This window comes from Rhamphochromis sp. 'chilingali', assembly GCF_963969265.1.
Source record: "Rhamphochromis sp. 'chilingali' genome assembly, chromosome: 9".
In the NCBI taxonomy this organism is placed as follows: domain Eukaryota; kingdom Metazoa; phylum Chordata; class Actinopteri; order Cichliformes; family Cichlidae; genus Rhamphochromis; species Rhamphochromis sp. 'chilingali'.
The window spans coordinates 32,493,519-32,516,316 of record NC_137936.1 but is presented as its reverse complement, the minus strand read 5'-3'; the positions used below and the strand labels follow the sequence as shown (position 1 = coordinate 32,516,316).

The window sequence follows — 22,798 nt, the reverse complement described above, 5'->3', positions numbered from 1 at the left end:
CAGTAACCATTAAGTAATAGAGTTCATCATCATATCAAATTGATTTAAAAAGGCTTTTTTTAAAATTAGTAAAGCAGTTAATAATATACAGTATGTACAGTGAGTGTACAGACTGGGACAAATTGAGTGGGGTCTGAGTCATACATGGTGTCGGTATCCATTACATGTAATACATTATTAGGGGGCGGCGTCTGAAAGTGCCGAGCCATATATAAGCCTGCCACCCCCGCAGGAATGATGGCACTGGATACAGTTCGAAGGACTTAAACGAGTTGGGAATTAGCTGCCACCTCCAACATGCCGTCCAAGCCTGCCCCAATCAAGAAGGCGGCTAAGAAAGAACCAGCCAAGAAAGAGGAGGCAAAGGCTCCAGAGCCGGCTCCTGAACCCGCCCCGGAGCCCGCTCCCGTGGAGGCCCCCCCGGCTGAAGCTGCGCCTGCCCCAACCGAGGGAGAGGCCCCTGCTGCCGAGGGAGAGGCTGCGCCACCTGGTAATTACCCGTGCACAGCAGTGTCTCAAACGGCCCACCTTTAATCATTTTTCTCGATGGCTGAACTTTTGATAAGTCGGTAACTCTTTAATTGATCCAATGGTAACTTTTTAGACACATGCACTTCTGAGGGGTCAGTGTGAACTGTTCAAATGTTTACTTTTGCCCTTCTGCAGAAACATAATGACGCTAACTTGCATGTTGCATGTTTTACAAGCAGATAATCCTAAAAGTCACAGTGCATTATGAAACGTTTGTTGTAGGAATGTATGTTGACAGTGCATGTTTATCGACTAAAATGCGTTTTTCTATAATCTACAACACTTAAATTCGTCTTGTTGAACACTGATTTTGAAATCTAGCGCCAACATCAATGCTCCCACTGACTTGACTCACAGTCACACAGAGGAGTATGTGTTCATTTTTATTTGAATCGTTTAACTCCATGCTGGAAATGCACACTCAGTGTTGTCTTCTACCATAAAAATGAGTGCACTAACCCTTAATATCAGCTGCCACTCCTGCTTTTGAGGAATTGCCAGCTGCCTCCACTGATGATGGTAAATTAAAGGACTTCACTTGTTCATTAGTGCTTTAGCAACTACTCTAAGTGACTTCTTGATAAAACTTTCTGCAGTGCTTAGTCTCAAAACATGTTCCACCTTCCTCAATGCATTAATTGATAATATATAACACTTAATAATAACTACTTTGAGTGCAGCGATACAGGAGGCTGCACCAGCAGCAGTCTCTGCTGGTGTTAATCCAACCTGCAAAAATAGAAAACGTGTTCCTCTTCACTCCTCTCTCTCCTTAACAACTGAGATGATTTTGTCATTTGAGACTAACTGGATGGAAATTCTCCATGTGATAGCATTGTTAATCCTTTGAATTCCCAGCAAAGGGGACAGAGAGCTGTGAGATGCATAGCTGGATTATATTTGATGCTGTTGCTCTGCTCATTATATGCTGCCAACAATAATACAAATGCCTGTTTAACATCAGCTGAAGCTGCTGAGGCACCTGTACCAGAAGAGCCTAAACCACCTACGCCCCCACCACCCAAAGGTAACCTTTTCATGAAAGCGAAAACTTTATTTAAAAACCTATTTCATTGTTTTTTGTCATTTGCTTTGTGCTTATTACAACATTAAAATAGGAAAATGTATTCCAACATACTATAAGCTTTGTCTTTAAAATTCATTCATGTAATAATTGTATTTTATGTGGCATCTGCAGAGCCCACAAGCGCTCCTGTGGATCTCTTTGTTGAGGATAAGAACGATACTTCGGTCACTATCATTTGGAGCCAGCCAGAGAACATTGGGGCTTCAGGTCTAGATGGGTACACCATTGAAGTCTGCAAGGATGGAAGTAAGCCCAGCTCTTCTCTGAACCACGTGCATCATATAGCAGCATGTCCACGAAAGGGGTCAGATAGTGGTATTAATATACCCTGACAGAAATGTCAGCTGACCTTTGAATTACTTTTTCAGCTGCAGATTTTAGGGTTTCACAACGTGCATCTTTAATTGCATCATAGTTTTTCATTTTTATTTTTTCAAAATATAGTCAGGAAATTCTTATTCTTTTCTGTTTTAAAGTGTGTCAGGCACATCAGCAGCAGCTGTTCCTGAAGTGTCAGCCGCAGAGTTATATCACGAGCTACCTATCTTCTCCCTACAAGGAAAGAGGCATTTCAGGAGCCGCTGCAGTCTTGCTGGATGTTCTGCATTTAGACTTACAGCACTAAGCTAATGTCAGCAGCAATACAGTGCAGGCTTGATTTAGCAGACCCGCACAGCAATTTAATGAATATGAACGCTGCAAAAAAGGAGTGCTCACTGTCCTGCATTTTTCTTAGTGCCTGATAATTTGTATAAATTCACTCAAAATCAAACTCACTCTTTCTACATTTTGCATATTGGGCAGACTCTTCCTTTGAAAAACAACAGCTTTTTAAACTCATTCATCATTGTGTGTAATTTTTCTCATCCAGCTGAGGATTGGAAAGCAGTTAATGAAGAACTGCAGAAGTCTTCCCGCTTTGTTATCAAGAACCAAACCACTGGTGACCGCCTGAAGATCCGAGTGGTTGCTGTGAACGAAGGTGGCCGCAGTCCTCCCGTTAGCCTCCCTGAGCCTGTGTTGGTGAAGGAGGTCGCTGGTAAGAAGTGTTTCCAATAGAGAACATAATCTGAACATTTTCTATAAGGGAATTTTACCTCTTGGAAAACCAATTATTTACAAGATAAACTAAAGGGTACTAAATCCTGAATTAACAATACTATTTAATATATTGTCCATACTATTTATGTATTTAATACCATAAACTAATTGTTTTACAATTAATCAACCATAAAAGCTGTAAAAAATCATTCCAAAATCAGGCCATTCTCTACTCTTATTTCCCAATTTTTACATCAGTGCTGTTTAATAAATCCACTAGATAAACAGACGTTCTACATCATATATATGAAATTAAACTTTCTCCCAGGTGCTAAATGATTAAATTTAGTGTTTTAAGAGGACAGTGCGTACCATCTGAAACAGATATAGCCTAAAGTTTATCACGAGAAAGGGGAGTTGCAAAGTGCAGGAGTCAAAGCTAAGAAGCTCAGCAATGTTTTTCCTCTCAGCTGTCCATGTCCTGTTGGCACATGCCTGCAATGTTGCATTTTAAAACTGTGGTGTTCTCTCTTGTTTCCACTTTAAGTTGAAACCCCGACCGAGCTGGCAACAGTGTGATAATTACACACTTGATAAGTGGACGGTTTTACTGTTGCTGCACACCTTACAGTGTTAATCATAGACAGTATATGTATCTGAGCTGAATTGCTGTGAAAGATGATTGGACCCTGAGGGCTTTATAAGGAGGAGCTGCATGACTCTGGGTCCCCTCACAAATCATCGTTATGTGTAATGGAGAGTCAAACAGGGAGGGAAGGCAACTTGATCCCAGCTGAACTGGCAGTCTTTCAGTAGTCACATTAACCATCGTGTTCACCATAGCGGGTGGCCTCCATATAGAATCAACTTATGAATGGTTTCCTACAAAATTACCACAAAGCTTTAGAAAATAACTGGGATGTCTGTGCTGTTAACACAGACTTTTCTATGGAGGGTTTGGCATTGCTTCGTGATCCCTGCCAGGATTCACGCTGAGGGGAATGTCAGGCTCCCTTCTCTAAGATCGATGGTTTCAAGTGATCTGACTGCAAGCATTTAGGGAAGGGTTAAGAGCAGAGAGGGGGTGGATGGGAAATTCCAGCGTGTCCTGACTCAGAGTAGAGAGGGGGTGGATGGTATCCTTCTAACCTCTCAGATGACACCTAAATCTCATGACACCGCTGGAGATTCACTGTTTATCTTGAAACATGCCATGGACTTTACAGCACAAATCTTTATTAAGGTTAATCCTCTCCACATGAAGTGATAAGACACCTAACATGCAGTGTATGCTTTCTAATACCTTAGCTTACCCTCTTTTTGATTTTTTTTTTTTATACAGTTAACAGTTTACATCCCATTTAATGTTTACTCATCATTTGCTTTTAGGAGTGTCCAGATGAGTGTCTGCTTATCTCATCTGCGATTTTAATGCATTCTGATGTGAGTGGGGGTAACCGAATCTCCAAATCATGCGTCATGAGAAGCGATATACTGACTAAAGTATGCCTGCTTTATTTAGAGACCTGACAAATGTTGCTGGGCTGCACTCAGCAGGTGTTGCTTCTCTGCAAATCACTTTTACAAACAAGCTACAGCAGGACACTTCCAAGTGTTTAACCATCTGAAACATTTCTGTTTTTCATTCACTGATTGTCAGCTTTCAGTTACATCGCACAAAAGAGACTACACAGCAAGGAACTAAACAACAAGTGTAGTGCAAGTCGAGCTGCCAGAGAGTCACAGAATTTACAGAAAATGTTACATTTTTGTGATTTATATCGTTATCGGGACGATAGAATTCTTATATCGGGATATGAGATTTTGGTCATATCGCACAGCCCTACAGTCAACTATACAAACTCATCAAGAATAAATAAAAAAATATCACAGCTAGTGTAAATAACAATAAACCATTTTAAAAATGACTCTCTTGCTTGACAGAGACTGCAATATATTTTTCACACAACATAATGCAGGCAGCACGAGGATGTGGTGGTTAGAACTGTTATCTCTCAGCAAGAAGGTTCTGGGTTTCAATCTAGTGGGTGGGACCTTTGCGTGTCCTCTCTGAGTGTCCTGGCATCCTTCCATAGTCCAAAGCCAAGCATGTTAGTTTGAATAGTGATTCTAATATGTCTTTAGGTGTGACCTGTCCAGGGTGTATCCCTCCTTTCACCCTATAACAGCTGGGTTAGGCTCCAGCTCAACTGTGGCACTGAATTGTATAAGCGGAAGAAAATGAATCAAACAGATGGATGAATGGACAATGCGATGTTAAATAATGGTTCCCATTGAGAGTAAAACAAATGATAAATAATGATATCAGGCTAGTGTATAGGGCGACAGTACCTTATGATTCACAAGTCACTATCCTATGACTGAGCCTTGTTCTTGGTTTCTCTGTTCAATAAGGACAGATCATTAGAAGGAATTGAACGTGATTTATTGATCTACAGAATTCAATTATGCTATTCGCGATTAGACTGATGACTTAACACAAGAGAATGAAATTCCAGCGGTGATGGCATTAGGCCACAATCCTAGATGTTGGTGGTGGTGAAGATAAGATGGAAACTTGGATGGAGTGACTTGCGTGAGGCGGAGATGGGGTGGAGGTGGGTTCCAAAAGAGAGAAGGAATGATTTACACTAAGCAAGTTGGAGGGGTCCTGCATACATATATCTTGCAAACAGCATACGAAAGAAAATAATTCAAATAACCATTAATTATTTTCCTCATTGATTTCCTCTCCAGATCGTCCCAAGGTCCGTCTACCTCGTTTTCTTAGGCAGAGATATGTCGCTAATGTTGGAGACAAGATCAATCTGACCATCCCCTTCACAGTAAGATTGGAAGATTTCTGTGCATCGCTCCATGGGTAATAAATAACACACTGGAATTCACTGTCTGTTTGCTTCTTCTCTCAGGGAAAACCCAAACCTGTGGTCACCTGGACAAAGAACGGGCAGCCCCTTGACACAAAGAGGGTGAACATTCGCAGTACCGAAAGAGACAGCATCCTGTTCATCCGTGCGTCTGAGAGAGAGGACTCTGGAGTGTACGAGATGTGTGTGAAGGTGGATGACTTTGAGGACAAGGCTCAAATTACCCTTCAAATTGTTGGTGAGTAAATTTCTGATACTGTGTGAGATGCCTTTAAAACTGTCCTATTTGATACTCAACCCATGCCTGTTTGTTCGCAGAGCTGCCAGGGCCTCCTGCCACTGTAAAGATTGTGGATACCTGGGGTTTCAATGTTGCTCTGGAGTGGACTGCACCCAAAGACAATGGAAACACAGAGATCACGGGTTACACAGTGCAGAAAGCGGACAAAAAAACTGGAGTAAGTATTCTGTACCAAAGGGCCGCTTGTTTTCAGGTCATAACAGCTAACTCATTCTGATGATTAATAGTCGCATTCCACTGATAAATTACATACCGCATGTCCTGAATCCCCAATACGTCTGCTAATAATCCATCATGTCTGTGTGTGTGTGTGTGTGTGTGTGTGTGTGTGTGTGTGTGTGTGTGTGTGTGTGTGTGTGTTTAAAGGACTGGTTCACTGTGTTGGAGCATTACCACAGACTGAATGCCACCATCTCAGACCTCATCATGGGCAACACCTACAAGTTCAGAGTGTTTGGTGAAAACAAGTGTGGAATGAGTGAGAGTGCTGCTGTTACAAAAGAAGAGGCCAAGATCTTGAAGACAGGTACTTTTTTTAAAAAGAGCTATAAGGCATTAGAAGGAAGATATCAGAAATGTTTTAATTTATTCATTCATTCAGCAGTGGATCCTGCCTTAAATTTGAAATTGTTGGCATCTGCCATCAGTAAGTCTTTTTTAAATTTAAACTAAATTTAAATGAGAGCAGGGACAGTTTTTTGTAATCATCATCATTGTTTATTTATATAGCACTTTAAAAACACACAAGGCTGACCAAAGTGCTGAACAATAGAAACATAATACATACCATACGAATAATAAATACGATAAAATAATAAACATAGCGAAAACAATAAAATACAAGTCAGTCAACCACTGAGTCAAAAGCCAGTGAATAAAAATGCGTTTTCAATCTGGATTTAAAAACCAGCACTGATGTCGATTGCCTAATGTGAAGAGGAAGATTATTCCAAAGCTTAGGAGCCACGATAGAGAACGCTCGGTCTCCTCTCAGTTTCAGCTGTGTTTTGGGGACTGAGAGCAACAGCTGCTCAGCTGACCGGAGCGAACGAGTGGGGACATAGGGCTTCAGCAAATCAGACAGATGTGCAGGTGCCAGACCATTTAAAGATTTAAAAACCAATAAAAGAACTTTAAAATGAATCCTAAATTCAATTGGAAGCCAGTGCAGGGAGGCCAGGGCCAGAGTAATGTGCTCAAATTTCCTTTTACCAGATAAAAACCGTGCCGCAGCATTCTGTACTAGTTGCAGGCGTGTCAGAGTGCCCAGTCCAACCCCTATTAAAAGGGAGTTGCAATAATCCAAGCGTGAGGTTATAAAAGCGTGGATAACAGTCTCCAAATCACACCTTGAAAGAAAAGGTTTAACCTTCGACAGACGCCTGAGTTGATAGAATGACGATTTCACCACCCCATTCACGTGGCCATCAAAGGTAAGTGCAGAGTCGATTTTTAACCCAAGATTGGTAATCGAGCTCTTCAGGTGAGGGGTCAGAGCAGCAAGGTCAACATCAGGGATATCAGAGGAACGATTTGGGCCAAACAGAATTGCTTCCGTTTTACGTTCATTAGAATAGAACTAAATGAATCAAAAATTCACTTCTGTAGCGTGAAGTGTGGTTGAAATCCCTGACAGCTAATCAGGGGACCAATAAACATTAAACTATTTGATTACTATTAAGAAAATGTATCACCCACTAGTACAGTATACTGTAATCCCTTTAATCTTAACCCCTGGAGGGTCTTAGAAAAATGCATACACTATTGGTCTTAGAGCCACAAATCGACCCAAGACCCTCCAGGGGTTAATCTTAAATGCAACAAGAACAGCTGGATTTCCATTTCCTTTATTGGGAGGAAATCAATTACAGGAACCGCAGACAATCCAGACAGTTTAAAATAAAAGATCTTGTGCAGACTGAATGCTCCACTTCTGAAATCTTTTTTTTTTTTTTTTTGTGTCCCGTTTGGATCTTTAGCCATCAGAATTGTTGTCTTAAGGCCAAGAAAGATGCCAAGCGGATTTATTTTACCAAGTGGATCATCATGGCCTTGCCATATTGGTCCATTTGATTGACCTTTATTATAATTATGAATTTATTTTATTTTCAGTTGCTACAAACGGGACAGACATGACTGGGGGATAGGACAGGGAGAGAGAATGAAAGAAAGAGGGAGAGAAAGAAAGAAAACCAAAGGGGAGAAGAGACGGTGAGAAGGGGGGGAAGAAAGAAAAAAAACAAAAAAAACCCCCAAAAACAAACAAAAACACCTGGATCACCTGTATGGAGAAAAAAAAACAGAAGAGAAAGCAAACAACAAAGAGCAACATAATAAAAAAAACAGCACCATCACAATAAACTTGCTAGCAGTAGATAACAGTAGATACTAAATAATAAACGATATTGTGCAGCACGCAAGATAGACAGCGCACAATGTGCTTTGAGGCAGCAGCCAAGAAAGCTGTAGTCCGCGTCTGTGAACACCCGTGTGCACACCTGTGTGCATACCTGTGTGGATCAGCATGCTTGTATTCCAAAGGTTTCTCCATGTAACGATCTGCTAGGGCGTGTGGGGAGCCATAGCCCCGTCCACCAGGGTATGAAGCAGGTATGGAGGAGATCCAGGCCCCAGATATCCAGAGGTCCCAGAGTACAAGGACCCGAGGAGGACCACCAAAGGGGGGGGAACCGTGCCACCCTCCTGGGAAGAGCTGAGTAGAGCCCCAAAGGAGAGGTCACCCCGCAGCTATGGAGCAGAGGCCAGAGGGGGTTGCAGTGGCACTTCTGAAATCTTTGACAATTTTTGCATTTCTATAAAGGACAGTTCTGGAGCCAGAAATGAACATTTTGATTTGTTTTACAATAAAAACTAAAAAACAAAATCGATTTAGCTTGCTAAAAATTTGTATGACTTAAAATGGCTTTTGACCCCGTTAGTCACATTTCTTTCCCCGGACAACCTGGTCAGGATTTGTTTTTTCTCACATGTGGCACAAAACAGGAGACAGCCCACATTAGATGTGTTTCCACTAATAGAAACACATCTGTTATGTGATCCCTGGATAAAGTGTGATGCACAACGCAATATACACAACAGCAAATTGTTTTTCTGACATTTCACTGGATAATTACCTCTATTTTTCTTATGAGCGGACAGTCAGACATCACACTGACTTTTCACTCAGAAACAGGTTAGAAACCATTTGATGTGCGATATGACTGCATCAGACAGTTTTGTTCTCCATCACCTATGTGAGGGGATGTATAGAAAAGGCCATGGCTGCAATTCATGTTTCAAATTTTTTTCATTCTACATATTTTGTGTTTTCCTCTATTTTCAGGCATTGACTACAAGCCTCCTGACTACAAGGAACGTGACTTCAGTGAGGCACCCAAGTTTACCACATCCCTGGCTGACCGGGCCACTACTGTTGGCTATAGCACCAAGCTGCTCTGCTCCGTCAGGGGATCCCCAAAAGTATAGTAACATCTCTCTCTATTTGCACTCTATTAGCACTTCAACAGCACCAATTGTAAGCTCTTGTTGGTCTCAAGACAACAGTAGTGTGCTTTTTAATTTCAGTTCAGTCTACAGTCATTAACTTGATGGACCAAGTTACTGCTTGTAAGATAGATCACAGAGATCAATTGAAGCTTTCTTTTTATAAAACTTGCTTGATGAATCCACGTGAATTGTATTTACATTCTTGTAATTCTCTAATTCAGTTCATATATTCATAATATATGAACCGCTGTCTTAAGGTGCTTTATACTGTGAGGTGGAGAGTGAACATCAGTGATCAGTCTCCTCTGCTTGCTTAAATACTTTTTAATACGTTTTTCTTCTCCCACTAAATATCACATTTTAAAAGGACAAGCGAAATAAAAATGCTCTATGTCAACACCTCAATCCAAATATCTACTACAGACAGGTGTGAAAGCTATTTTATTGGCTACTTTCTGGTTGCAGTTTTGTTTGCAAATTATCGCCATATAAAAGTGTGGGGACGTACCCTTCTATTAAATTCTTCATACAGACTCTTACAGAAAGAAAGAAACATCACAATAATCGCAAGTAATGCTAAAAGGATAATAACTAGGTAAGAATCTTCGAAGTGCTGATCTCATGTAAAACCACACCCCAAATGTCCACCCGGGTTCATCATACTTCAGCACTGTAATTCACATGTATTATTAGGTCCCTGTTACTACTACCTGTTATTAACAAAATACAGAAGTTGAAGAATGTTTGCTTTGCTTAGATAATCGCTACATATGTAGAACCTCCGACACAGTTCTGGTCTTTAAAATATTAAAGTCTAAATGTGCATGCAGATTCGATTTTACCAGAGGTGCAAACTAGCTAGACTGTTCCATAGGCACCTTCTTCCTTAAACATACGAAAGCTGCACCCATTAGCTCATTAGCTCACTGTCTCAGTCCCTTACCTCTTCTTTCATGTCTGCAATCCACTAGGTCACCAACAGGATGTAGGATAAATGGTACTAAGCACAATACGATGCAAAGAGGCCACCAGATATTTATTATCTTTTAATGCCACTAAACTCCCAAGCTGTGTGTGTACGTTGTTTCTGCTTCAGTCCCAAAGCCACAAATATGTCAACAATACTTCTGTTCATAGTCTTTGCAAGGTGTTTTGCTCTTTACATCCAGTTATACTGTATGAATCGGTTTTTCTACAGCCCAAGATTGTGTGGATGAAAAACCAGATGGTTATTGGAGATGACCCCAAGTTCAGGCAGATCTGTGTCCAGGGTATCTGCTCCCTGGAGATCCGAAAGCCTGGCAACTTTGACGGAGGTGTGTACTCCTGCAGAGCCAAGAATGATCACGGAGAGGCAACTGTCAGCTGCAAGCTGGAGGTCAAACGTAAGTCAGGATCTTAAAGCTGTACTAAAATCCGAGGTCTTTTGGATATGTGTAAAAACTCTATTTCAGCTGTAGGACTTGCTTTGCCAGTACCCAGTATCCTGAATATCACGTGTCTTTGTTATACAGAGCCAGTGATTGCAGATGCCGACAAGAAATAAGCTGACATCGTGACGCTCACAGGTGAGAAATCTGATTTATTTATTTTTTATACTTTGACACTTTATTTGCTCTCAGAATATCAGTACACCAAGTATACAACTTTGTCACAACACTTTTAACAGAACGGTAATATTTCGGGGTTAGCTTTGATTGTAGTGCTGTTGTAGCTGGACATTTGTGTCAAAACAATTAAATAAGATCCATTGGATAGGTTGATCTATGTGTGTCTTCACCAGCTGCCTAAATGACTTGGTGTCCATACTTGGAGAGAACTAAACTTGGAAAACATGGCCACTGCCACTGAAATGCTCCAATCAGTAGCACCCATAAATTAAAACTGTAATGACTCCCCATGCACTCAGTTTGGAGACTTAATCACATTTCATCAACTCAGCAGAAGTAGCTGCAGTAGCTTCCTTCAGGAGCATTTTATTTGTAGGTCACTTCTTAACACTTAAACAGTACAACACATTAAAAAAATACAAGAAAATTATTTATGTGTGCTTTGTTTCAAATCACTGCTGTTTTTGCAGCTTAATTTATTCCTTAGCATATGTTTTTGCTATTTGTTCAACTGATCCAATCCCAAATTAGACTCAGAAGGAAAGGGGCCTTTGCAGTCTCAGGTGCCTGACAGTGTTTCTAAAATGGTCATCCACACTGATAAAAAAAAAACTTTTGTAGTTTAAATAATGTCTTTGTTTCCCTGCAGGAAGGTGCTGGATTCCTGGAAGAACATGTACATATGGCTGGTGACCACACTGCCTAATGGATGTAGACTGATCTATCGCCAAGCGCTAACAAATATTATGATGAACAATGAATTATGATGAAAAATAATTACAATTAAATATTAAATATCATCAGTATCGCTACAACTGCATTTTTAAGTCCATATCCTTGCCCACAATCAGCTTTTTCCCCAACAACAAAGTCTATTGTAACTAAATTATGAATTTGTCAGACACTGTTCTTTCCTATTTTATCATCTAACACCAAGAATTTTGCAGGATGGATCTTCTGTTCCTCGTAGGAGAACTACATGTAACATCAATGAGTTTATACCAATAAACTATTTAATTTCTGGTTTTATTTTTTCAATACATTGTTTTCTGTAAATTGTAACCACTGCCATGTAATGGCTTCTATTGTGTACAGCAGTTTAAATAAAAACTTAATATTGTGCTATGATAATCTGTAAAAGCTCTATGGAGGGAAAAAATAAAGCAGGGATCATACATGGAGTACACTTATGGTGTTATATATTTATATAGATTGCAATTGTTTACGTTGATAAAACAAGCTATGCTTGCTGAGGTTTTTAGAATATAGTAACACTTCATTTTTTAGGCCTGTTGGTACTGATTTACTTTATTTACTAATTAAGTGTGCTACTAATTTGAGCAAAAATAAAGAATTCAGTTGCTCCAAATACAAATAATGGATTCCATGTAATTGTACACAAAGTCTTTGAGCAGGTTAGGTAAGCCAAACACATTTAAAAATGCTGTTTTTAAAATTCAATACTACCTGAAAGATAAATACAGGTTTAAACTCAGTTTTGAAATTAATATTTTCTTTATAATTTTTTTCCATATCCACACATTTATCTAATACCTTTCCCTTTCAATGCCAATACTGCTACTGAGTATATGAGGCTTCTGGATGAAGTCCAGTAAGAAACTGGAGACAGCAGTGTTGTTCATGTGACTCTTACAGACCCAAAAGTACTACAGCATGCCAGAACGTCCGTAATAATAATACCAGTGTATAATACTGAACTTGTAACTATTTGGTCTTGAAGTCATTGGCATAGTGATACAGTACCAGGCAGGATGCCAGAGATATCCAGGTTACAGAGACGCATGGGTTCACACACAGGCTGACAAAATTAGCCCTAGTGCTCCATCTCCCATGGGTTATTTTAGGGATCAGTAGCTCAGCTGGCAAAATGTGCTTTTAAGTCACAGTAGCCAACTGATATAAAATTTTTAAAAAGGAATGGATAAATAAAACTATTCTGGTGGCAAAGTAATAAAAAAGGGGAAAGTGTTCAAAACCTACATCTTAATGAGTGACCCAGCTAAAAAAGAAAAGGCAGCTTTATTCAGATTATTTGAGTGTGGCGCCCTCTAGTGTTTCAATTAAGTAATGACATCTAGAGGAACTAGAAATAAAAGGATAGACTGTCAAATGAAAACTATATCCATAAGTCACAATAAAACCCGCAAACATGACTTTTAGAGGTCAACAAAGATCAACACAGTCAAGTGTAATTTATATGTCTTTAAATAGATAGGCTCCATTGTTTCCTGACATTTTAAGGTACTTGCTTAATTTGCATAGTGCAGCTTTAACCTGTGGGCTATGAGCCATAATGGGTCTCAAGCCTACTTCTAGCTGTTCCCTGGATGCTGACATGCCGCAATAGGGTCATGGAGCAAGAGACTTCCTGTCTAATTTAGATCCTGCACTGAAAAGGTTTCCAGCTCCCAATGAAAGGCGTCATTATATCACAGATGGACTTTGTAAAAACATGCATTAAATAATATATTATATCCACCAAAAAATATATTAATAGTAGAGTGAGGATTACGGGTTTTTCTTCTACTTTGAGATCAAAACATTGCTGTAAGGCAAAAAATATATACTGCAGATATCCAGAAATTCTGTTAAAAAATTGTTAATGTAGTTTTTGGATATATTCCAAATAGCAGAAAGAACTCCCTAGAAGAAAGAGGTCCGTGGACGGCAGCCATCTGTCTCAAACAGTTACTCTGAGTGAGTGGAGGGAGCATTGAGGGAAACCACAAGGAAAAGCACTGGATATGTTGGTGAGGCCAGCAACTGCAGACCAAAAATGTGTGGTTACAAAGATGCCTGTAGAAAGGTAGCAGGGAGACGTTTGGTTCAAAGCAACGCTGTTCATCCTCATAGTGCAGCTAACATCATTGTATTCTTTGTCTCGTTTCACTATTACATCTTCATTTTATATGTGAGCCTCATTAGACTCCCTGCTTCACCTTTATGAAACCAGACCTTCACAGCTGCTTCAGGCACATATTCTGCCTCTAATCTCCATGTTGAATTACCACCTTTCATCTATTCCAATTTATTGCTATAACGTTCAGCAGGAGGCAATCACCAAATATCTTCTGGCTGAATAATTGGATTCTATCAAAACTTTTTTTTCTCCATCATCCTCCCCTCTGATCAAGAATAGGAGCAAATCAGCACAGCAGAATGTAAAGTTCATAAAAAACCTGGATGCTTCAGTGATGCAGCATCTGTGACACATCTTGCGGTGTTGCTCTAATTGTGGGTAATGCGCCGAGCACTGCCCGGTCACTGCTACAGGATGTCAAGGGTAACGCCAAAGGCAACGAAATGGTGCGTCGCTCTTGAAGGGTAGCCTGACTGCCATTTGCTGCAGAGTTTTGGCTATGGTCCCAGAAGGTTTAATAAGCGTAATGGTGAAACTGGCCGTCACAACAGTGTCCTGTCGTTGCTTTTCATTAACAAATGTTGCACCAGTAAATCAGCTGGATAGACTGTCTGAGCACACTTTTCATTTGCCAAAGATTTAGGCTGTTAAGGAGGAATGAGAAGTGGATACTGTTATGCGCAAACAAACACATTCCTCCTCATTTCTTTTAAACATTTACAGGTACTGTTTGGGGAAATTGGTGCTTCTGGAAATTGTGTATTTTTATGCTTCTCCCCGACCACACAGTACGTGGATTTTTCTGGAGGAAACTGCAGAGGAAGGCTGTCCAGCTACCATATTTCAAATTAAGATGGCAGAATGAGATTTCATTTAGTCAGTTTCATTCTTTAAAAACCAAGATACTAAATAAATATGTGAAAAGTAAAAAAAAGAAAACAAAAACAAAAAAACAGCCGTCTTAAAGCTTATGGTATATCACAAAACCTTAAAGAGATGGCCAGTAGACAAGTATACAGTAATATGCTGTCAAACCAAACTAGACATTTCTCTGCTGGCATCCTGCTGCATTAAAGCTCTACATATATCACCTTGACTCACTGACCTTTGCACTTTTTGTTGTTGAATACTATCTCCCATGTGAATGACACAGTTATGTGTCTCATCCTACTTTCTAAATTATTTACCAGTTACATGTTGGGTGCTTCTGTAGAGTGGGTGAACTACTTTGCCATTTCTGCTTCACATTAACTGCTTCAGAAAAAAAACAACAAACTTCCCATCTGTGTTCTGCTTGCCTCTATACTGCAGCAAAAACAGCCCAAGTCACTCCCCCTCTCCCATCCTCTCTCTCCCTTTCACCTCCTCCCCCTTTTCCTCTATCCTCTCCGCTCACACCTCACTGCACTCAGGTCCCCATACAGTTCCTGCAGCAGGGAGGTACAGCACCTTAAATCGAGCTCTGTTTTGAGAGGCACTGCAGACTGCTGGTTTCCACGTTCACCCTTCTTTTCATCACTCATCGATCCCCCTGTTTTTATACTCCCTCCTGCTCCTCTCTTTGTCCCCCCCTTTCTGGTTTTCCTCCTGCGTCTAATTCTCAAAGCTCAGCAGTCCCTGTCTGCTTGTACTGAGGGAAAAAGTGATAGAGTGAGGAAGAAAAGAGGAGGAGCACAGCTATTAGTGTGCCAAAGAAAATCTAGACCCCTCCCTATCCAACTGATGACGAGGAGAGGTTTTATTGAGTTGCTCCTTAGCCAATGAGCATGCAGTGCCGGGAAATACAGCAGTGGACCTGCACCGGCTCTGGTGCTTGTGCTTATTTCACTGTGTTAGAACAATGTTAATGAGTGTATCCTCTCCTCCCTGCCCGATCTGAGCACGCATTAGCAACAAACTGAGTCTCGTTTATGTGTGTCTTCTAGGACAGAAACCTCCCCCAGGTGACACTGGGACCTGCTACTACTTTTTTTTTCTTTTTTTGCAATGTATTTCAAGGGTGGGATGAGTCAAAGGGCAGACTATTAAGACTTCTCTCATCTCTTTAAGAACATATCTGACCCTGTTTTCCGCTCTCCTTGGTTAGGAGACATCTCTCTGCAAGGTAAGCTGCATTTTCCCTCTATGTCCAAGCATTCTGTTACTGGTTCTTTTGCTGTGTGGCAAGTTGTCACAGAGGCACCTAGCCTCATTACACACATCCTGGATGAATGTAGAAAAAAAGCCCTGCACAGAGAAAAAGAGAGAATAAATGGCTCAGGGGTAATTAGAGCAGACAGTCTTAGCACTTCTCCTTTTAATGCAGGGTCTCGTATTAGAGAATCTGCTATAGTGGAACTTTTAAAGCATGCCAGTAAGTCCCTTAATGACTGGTGCGTAGCATCATGTAGCGCTGCAGTATAATGTTACATAATAAACAAAGCACGTATGAGTGAGATAGAACTTGAGAACTGAATTTTATTTCACTGTTAAACAAATATTAATTGACTTTCATTGGCTGATTATGACAAAGATGATTATAAACTGATTAACAGTGAGCGACGATAGATTTTTAGTGCACAAACATTAAATTGTTATATGTAACAGATTTTCATTTGTTTCATTTTTTTCATTTTCTCACTGTTTTGTTTTTGTTTCTGTTATTTTATTGGTTTGCTTTAGTGTGCGGATGCTCTATAGGGATGATGGTACTCAGTTTAATGTTATACAGTAAAAATACACTGGGAGTGTGTGCAAAGTCAAATTTGCTGAGCCAGCAAGAGTGAAGGGCCCACATAGAGTCTGCAGAACTCAGTGTTTCAAATGAATCTGAGTGATCTTATTAGTACTTAGATTGGTGAATTTAAGTACTCCATTGCAGCCTTTTCTTTAAAAAAGATTAGATTTGCTTGGCTGAAGGTGATTGAAGGTAAAGCTCTCTGCATTACAGCCTCTGATGGATACTGAGTTGGGAGGCACATTCTATATGTTAAGCCCCATATCTCATCTCCAATATCTGTTTTTTTCTGTTTTCTTTTTTAGTTTCTAATCAATTAAAAGTGACTCACGTTTTGCTGCAGAAGAGGGGGAATACTCTCTTTTGCATCGTTTGTTCCTGGGCTGATTATGATGCAAAGGTGTGAACAGGTCAGGTGATGCTGTAGTCTCTTTACTCCCCAGGGATATTATGAGTACATGACAGGAACACTCCTCAGAATGTGTGCCAAATGAGGATTTTCTTTATGCATTAGCAGAGATGAATCAGTGCATGTGCAGGTGCAATATGTTAGCAGCTGCATACATATGGCGCATTTTGTGCTGCAATAGAGTAACATCTTGTTTTTTGTTTGGTGATTTTTTTAAAAACATGTAAACAGTATACCGAAAGCTGCATGAAACAAAATCAAGCAAAATATCACATTAACATTTGCTGATTAACTGTACATATCTTAAAAGCAGTGGAAGACATGTACTCTTGTTTAATCCTAAGCATTCTCAATAAAATATGCATTACTTTTTATCCAGTTTCCTTAATGAAACCTCAATAACAACACTAAATATATTTCGGATTACACAGAATTTATACACCATGTAAAATAAAAATATAATCACATATAGTTTTGGCAACTTTATGACTTTACAGCCACACATCAATGCTGATTGCAAAATCTGAATAAACCTGGAAAACGAAATCTTGTAACTTTTATTATCCCAAGTCTGTTTTTAATTTACTCTTTCAATATCAACTCCATTGATTTAAATCTGCACATGCATATTTCTGCTTTCATGATCATAATAACATTATTTTAGTTTTATTCAAATTGCATGATGCTTTTAAGATGTATTTTGTAGACCCTTTGTTATCCATGGACATTACATTTATATGCACCACTGACATCACATGTCATTTTTTTTCTATTCTCATCTTATTTCCACCCAGCTCTGTCATTCCATTGTTTTAAAAGCATTTAGACATTTATCTCTTACACACCTGCATTGTTATTTTTTCTGTTCAGTTTATTAATTGTACAGTTCTTATCATAAACTATAAAAACTGGAAGATGGTCAATGATTTCATTTACCAGTTATCAAATATCAGCTATGCCAGTTAGAAGCTCTATCTTCATATATCATGGATGCATATATATCAGTACTGTGGCCTAACAGAGTCTAGAGTTCTTCTTCTTCTTCTTTTAAATAAACACAAATGACTAAATATTGATTTGTTTGCTTTCTCATATATTTTATACATCTCATCTGTAGGACTTTTAAGATGGTCCAGATCAAGTTGCTATGGTGACTAATCAAAAAAGAGTGACAGATTTTGAGATTAACAACAAGACTCCAAAGTTGTACGACACATTAAAAAAATGGTTCAACTACATCAGTTGAGTCATTTCTAAAATGTCTAAAGAATCTTTGGACTATGAGAAGAAGAGGATAACATCAGTGTGTATTGTTTTGCACTGCACAGTTTTTGTTGCTGCAGTAGCAAAGAAGCTGCATACAAAGAGGACACACAAGGACTTGGTGTGTTGTGATGAAATCAGTATGGCATTTCACTCGGGGGGGGGGGGGGGGGGGGGGGGGGGGGGGGGTGTCCAGTTGTAATTTGACGGACGTAACGTATCTATTAAATGGTTAAGTGTTCAGTGTGATTTCCTAGTGACAGTGTTTTGATCTTTTTTTTGTTTGAATATCAAATCAGTCTTACAGAATTTATCATAATTTCACACAAAATGAGGTAGCCCACTGGCATTTGTTGTTCCCAATAACATGTATCACAACAATGTTGGTTATTGTTTTAATTTTTCCCAGAGTATCACATGGGCTCCAACTTTGCAGATTAGTATGAAATGTTTGTCCTCAGTTATTGGATTACTATGGCATTCAAGTTGGCACCATCATGAGGAAAAGATCTACACTGTCCAAAATTTACTTTGTGACTAATTACTACAAATCCACCAAATATTAGAACGCAACTATCCTACTGATGGTTTCCTTTGAGGCCTTGTCTCACATTTTAATGCTGATAGCAAATGGGATGCTAACCATGTAATTATGAACATTTCTGATAAATTTTGTCTTTGCAGTTCGTAGACTAAGCGATTTGCAATAAATAAATATATGATAGCTAAAAGTAATGCCATGACTTTTTCATGTCAGTATGCTGATGTTAGCATTAAGTTCCCAGCTGCTGTTAACATAGTTTTATTGGCCCATTTCCACTCTTACCCGTACACACTCTTCCTCCACCACATTAAGTGCTTTTCAGGCCAAATAGCCTCAAATTAAAGTGTGATATGAAGCACTCCAAGAGCAGGTCTGCACCAATGGAAACTTATCAACCAGACTCAGTTAAGGAGTAGCATTAATTGTCCAAACAAAATAGAAATTTTCTATAGGTTGGTAAATGGTTTTAAAAATTGCTTCATGCTTTATTCATTTTTAAATGTTTTTATTATGCTAATAATAAAGAACATGAAAGAAAAAAAATTTAAAAAGCTGCAGCATTAAAAAAAAAAATTGCCTGTCTGAATATAACTGGAACAGAAAATTTTTTTTTTATTAGAATAGTTTAACATGATCTTAATTTTGCTGTATCCTAAATGGAGCTCCATTAGAGAAAGGTTGTGGGATCTTAAAACATGCTTCTATATTTCTGCCTTATCTCTTAATTCAGAGGACTCTTTAAAAGACGCAACTCCACATGGAATTACAATTATCATACAGTGGGAGGTTGTAGGGGAATTAAAATATCCTTAATTAAATATATTAAAATATTAAAATAATATGGTTTTAAATTTGCACGTTTTTTAATTAATTTTTTTTTTATTCGAATGACCCTACTGGTCTATAACCAAATAAACCAAACAAACCATATTTTGCTGCATGCCATAGCAACCTAATGACTGAGTAAAAGTGAAATTACCTAAACCAGAATATCACTAATGTTGTATTCCTGATTATAGACAGTTGTTTGTAGTCAGCTCCTGATACTCTGAGTTTCCACATTACATTTCCAGGTTTGCATGCCTGGGGCACTTCTGCTGCTTGATGGTTCATGAAATGGGAGGCTGTTCTGCAGTCTATAATCCCCCTCCTGTCAACCTATATCCTCATTCACAGCCTGTCAGGTGCATCAGTGTACATGAAGCACACTCAGAATGATGTTTTTCATTTACAGATAGCAACGTTTGTGTGTGTGTGTGCACATGGACCATTTACTGGTACAGTGAATATAAAGAGTGCCATGTCACAGCATGACATTTGATGATTTTTTTTCACGTTGATAGGCAGCATTTTCACAGCATTTAAGAGGAATGAGAGGAATGTTGTTGCTGTAGTTTTGCTGTGAAAGCTGCTGAATTAGTGTCTTTGCTGGTGCTGCAGTATATTTCCAGTTGAATTCCATCAGTTTAACAGATAACTGCTCAGGGATAATAGGCGAATGACTGGTCTGTAAGGATCTGTTCTGTGTGTCAATACACAGCGCCAATACTGAATCTGACTTCTTTTGCTTGAACTGCTTTCAGTCCGCAACACAGTCAAGAATACATCAGCTTCTTGTGGTCAGTTTAGGCGCTCAAATCAAGCTAAGCCAATCGATGCAGTAACAATGTGGAATACTGCAAGGAATGCAAAAAAGTAGCTCACAGCAGGGCATCCTTTTGTCAAACAAGATATTTATTATTTTTTACTGCATTTACTATGGTCTGCTGGTCATTCAGTCTTACACTGGCCAGATGCAAAAGTCTGGAGCATTGCTGGAGCATTACCTCTAATACATCTATTACACCAAATATCTGATCATGCGAAAAAAACAGAACAATAAAAATGATCCTCATGTCTTTCCACATATTGAGGCAGAGTGCAGACCTGTTTGTGAGGATTTGCTGATGAGAATTTTTTTTAATGATGCTAGTTTGTCTTATCCTCTCTCAGCATCAAACCCTTGACAGATCTGGAAATTTGGTGGAGCAGAAAATGGGGGATGTTAAGATTGATATATGATGGTCTTTAAAGATATTCAGATCTTTTAGATTTTAGCAGACTTATATATCCTGTAAATATCGTCCTGCAAAAATGGAAGCTCTGTTATGTATGTTTTTGAGGACGAATAAGTGGGGAAATTATTGCTCTTTATTTAATTAGCGAGAGTCTACAATGAAATCTGATGTAAAATGGTTTTGAGGCTAGAGGAAATGTAGAGAAGTCAGATGGATCATATAATTAGTTGCTTACTGAACTAGTGCTCCTCCTGGCTTCTCTTTACTCAGCACTGATTTGTCTTGTTGTCCCAGATCTATGCATTTGGACAACTCATCCTTCACTGGTGGTGGTGTGGTGTATTGTCTCTCTTTTTTCTTCCTTCTTAGTCTCTAAATGGCGTGCCCCTCCTCCCTTCTATTCACAGCCTATATGTACTAGCGTAAAGTGCAGCATTTGATCCAGCTTAAACAATCTTAAATTGTAAACAATTGGAGCTAGAGATTGTGTGCTTGTTAGTTGTGATGATGGTCTCAGTTTTCCTTATGTACACACTGAATCTTTGTGCATTCATGGCACTTAAGCAATGAGAACTTACAGATCCAGTCTTAGATGGGCCGGACTTCCATCTAAAACACACGAGTCCTGTCTTGTATTCAACCATGTCCATGGACTTTTATTTTTGACTTTCTGTTTCCACTCAATATTTGTTCCAGTTAAAGACACCAAAATGACCCAGTTGAGTTTAGAAAATGTTTACAATGTAGATGCTAATACAAACTTTTTCTGTAACAGTCTCCTTCATTGTTTTCTTTAACACAATGAAAAGTTACATAAGGGCGACCACACCAACAGAAAACATTCAACTATGATTTTAATTTCTCCACAAGATTACACGCAGGCCCTCTATGGTTGGTTTCACACTGGACCAGCTGGAGGGCGGCTCAGCTGTGATCTGGTACTATATTGTTAGCTGTACCTGACTTAAAATTCCCAAAAAAAGCAGATAAAGACAGATGTGTTGAAAAGGATCTAAAACACAGACCAGAGAATATGGCCAGCAAGGCTACAGATTATGACCACGTTGTCAATATTTGTACTATACTTGATTAATACCAGTTTTATATTGGCTTGCACAAAGAAGAGTGTTGGGATGTTGTCACTTTTAGGTGTGAGACTATTTTTTGAATGAAAAAACATACAAACAAGCAACTGAGTGCAAAACTTGCTGCTATGAGCTTTATAAAATTTCCAGAATATCATCAAAGACAAAAATAACTATAACAGTAGAAATACTATCCACCTGACTTATCTGATATATAAAAACTAACTTCTACATAAACCTATCAACTGAGTTGAAATATGCTCCTGAAACCCATTAAACTCTACTCTGCAATCTGTATCATGTAGCTTCCTTGTTTTCTAACTTCTTTAAAGAAAATAATCTATATTTTCTTTAAATGGCTTAAACTTACAAATGATTACATTTCATTATAACTAGGACATTAATTGTAGATACAGCAATACTCTGTACTTTAAGTCTTCTATTTATTGTCCCCCACTGGGTATAATGGAGAGATGTTAAATTTAGATCATTTAATTTGGATCTTTACTGGGGAATTCTTTATCATTTGCCACGTAGCATTTGTCACCACCAGTTTTCCATTATTTATTTATATTCTTACTTTTGAACTGAAAACAGCTTCCTGTTGCAGCTGTAACAATGCTGTAAAAGTGGTGAAAGAAGAGAAAAAGTTGCAGAAAGTTAAGAAAAGAAATGCTGCAGACTCTGGTGATAATTTTCAAAGTCTGTGAAATGTGAAAAGGCTTTTCAATGACCCCTTTTATATTGTCACAGAGTTGTTTTTTTATTTTATTTTATTTTATTCATATTTAGAGTTCAATATATGCTTAAAGTTCAGGTAAAACATGTCTTTATTTTTCTATGAAAAAAATGGAGATAGTGGGTTTATTGACACCTTT

At 38.9% G+C, this 22,798-nt stretch overlaps 2 protein-coding genes across 2 annotated transcripts in view; both read left to right on the top strand.

Moving 5' to 3' along the window:
* Positions 1-227: 227 nt before the first annotated feature.
* Positions 228-12,256, top strand: mybphb (myosin binding protein Hb). Its single transcript, XM_080890680.1, has 12 exons — positions 228-490; positions 1,496-1,558; positions 1,730-1,864; positions 2,490-2,657; positions 5,417-5,505; positions 5,590-5,785; positions 5,866-6,005; positions 6,215-6,374; positions 9,192-9,328; positions 10,554-10,740; positions 10,870-10,923; positions 11,615-12,256. Exons 1-11 carry the CDS (start codon positions 298-300, stop codon positions 10,899-10,901), a joined length of 1,500 nt encoding a protein of 499 aa, XP_080746806.1. The 5' UTR covers positions 228-297; the 3' UTR covers positions 10,902-10,923; positions 11,615-12,256.
* A 3,403-nt stretch (positions 12,257-15,659) lies between these two features.
* LOC308403053 (synaptotagmin-2-like) overlaps positions 15,660-22,798 on the top strand; it is a 28,059-nt gene continuing 20,920 nt past the window's right edge. Inside the window, exon 1 of the mRNA XM_080892294.1 lies at positions 15,660-15,950. The gene's annotated coding sequence lies outside the window, so the exon portion shown is untranslated. The remainder of the gene's footprint in view (positions 15,951-22,798) is intronic.

What these genes read in the sequence shown, in the direction of transcription:
- mybphb (XM_080890680.1), top strand. Translation starts at nt 298, where the DNA reads ATGCCGTCCAAGCCTGCCCCAATCAAGAAGGCGGCTAAGAAAGAACCA. An exon ending in TACGCCCCCACCACCCAAAG is followed by an intron (nt 1,559 to 1,729) that starts GTAACCTTTTCA and finishes TGGCATCTGCAG; the next exon opens with AGCCCACAAGCGCTCCTGTG. An exon ending in CTGCAAGCTGGAGGTCAAAC is followed by an intron (nt 10,741 to 10,869) that starts GTAAGTCAGGAT and finishes TTTGTTATACAG; the next exon opens with AGCCAGTGATTGCAGATGCC.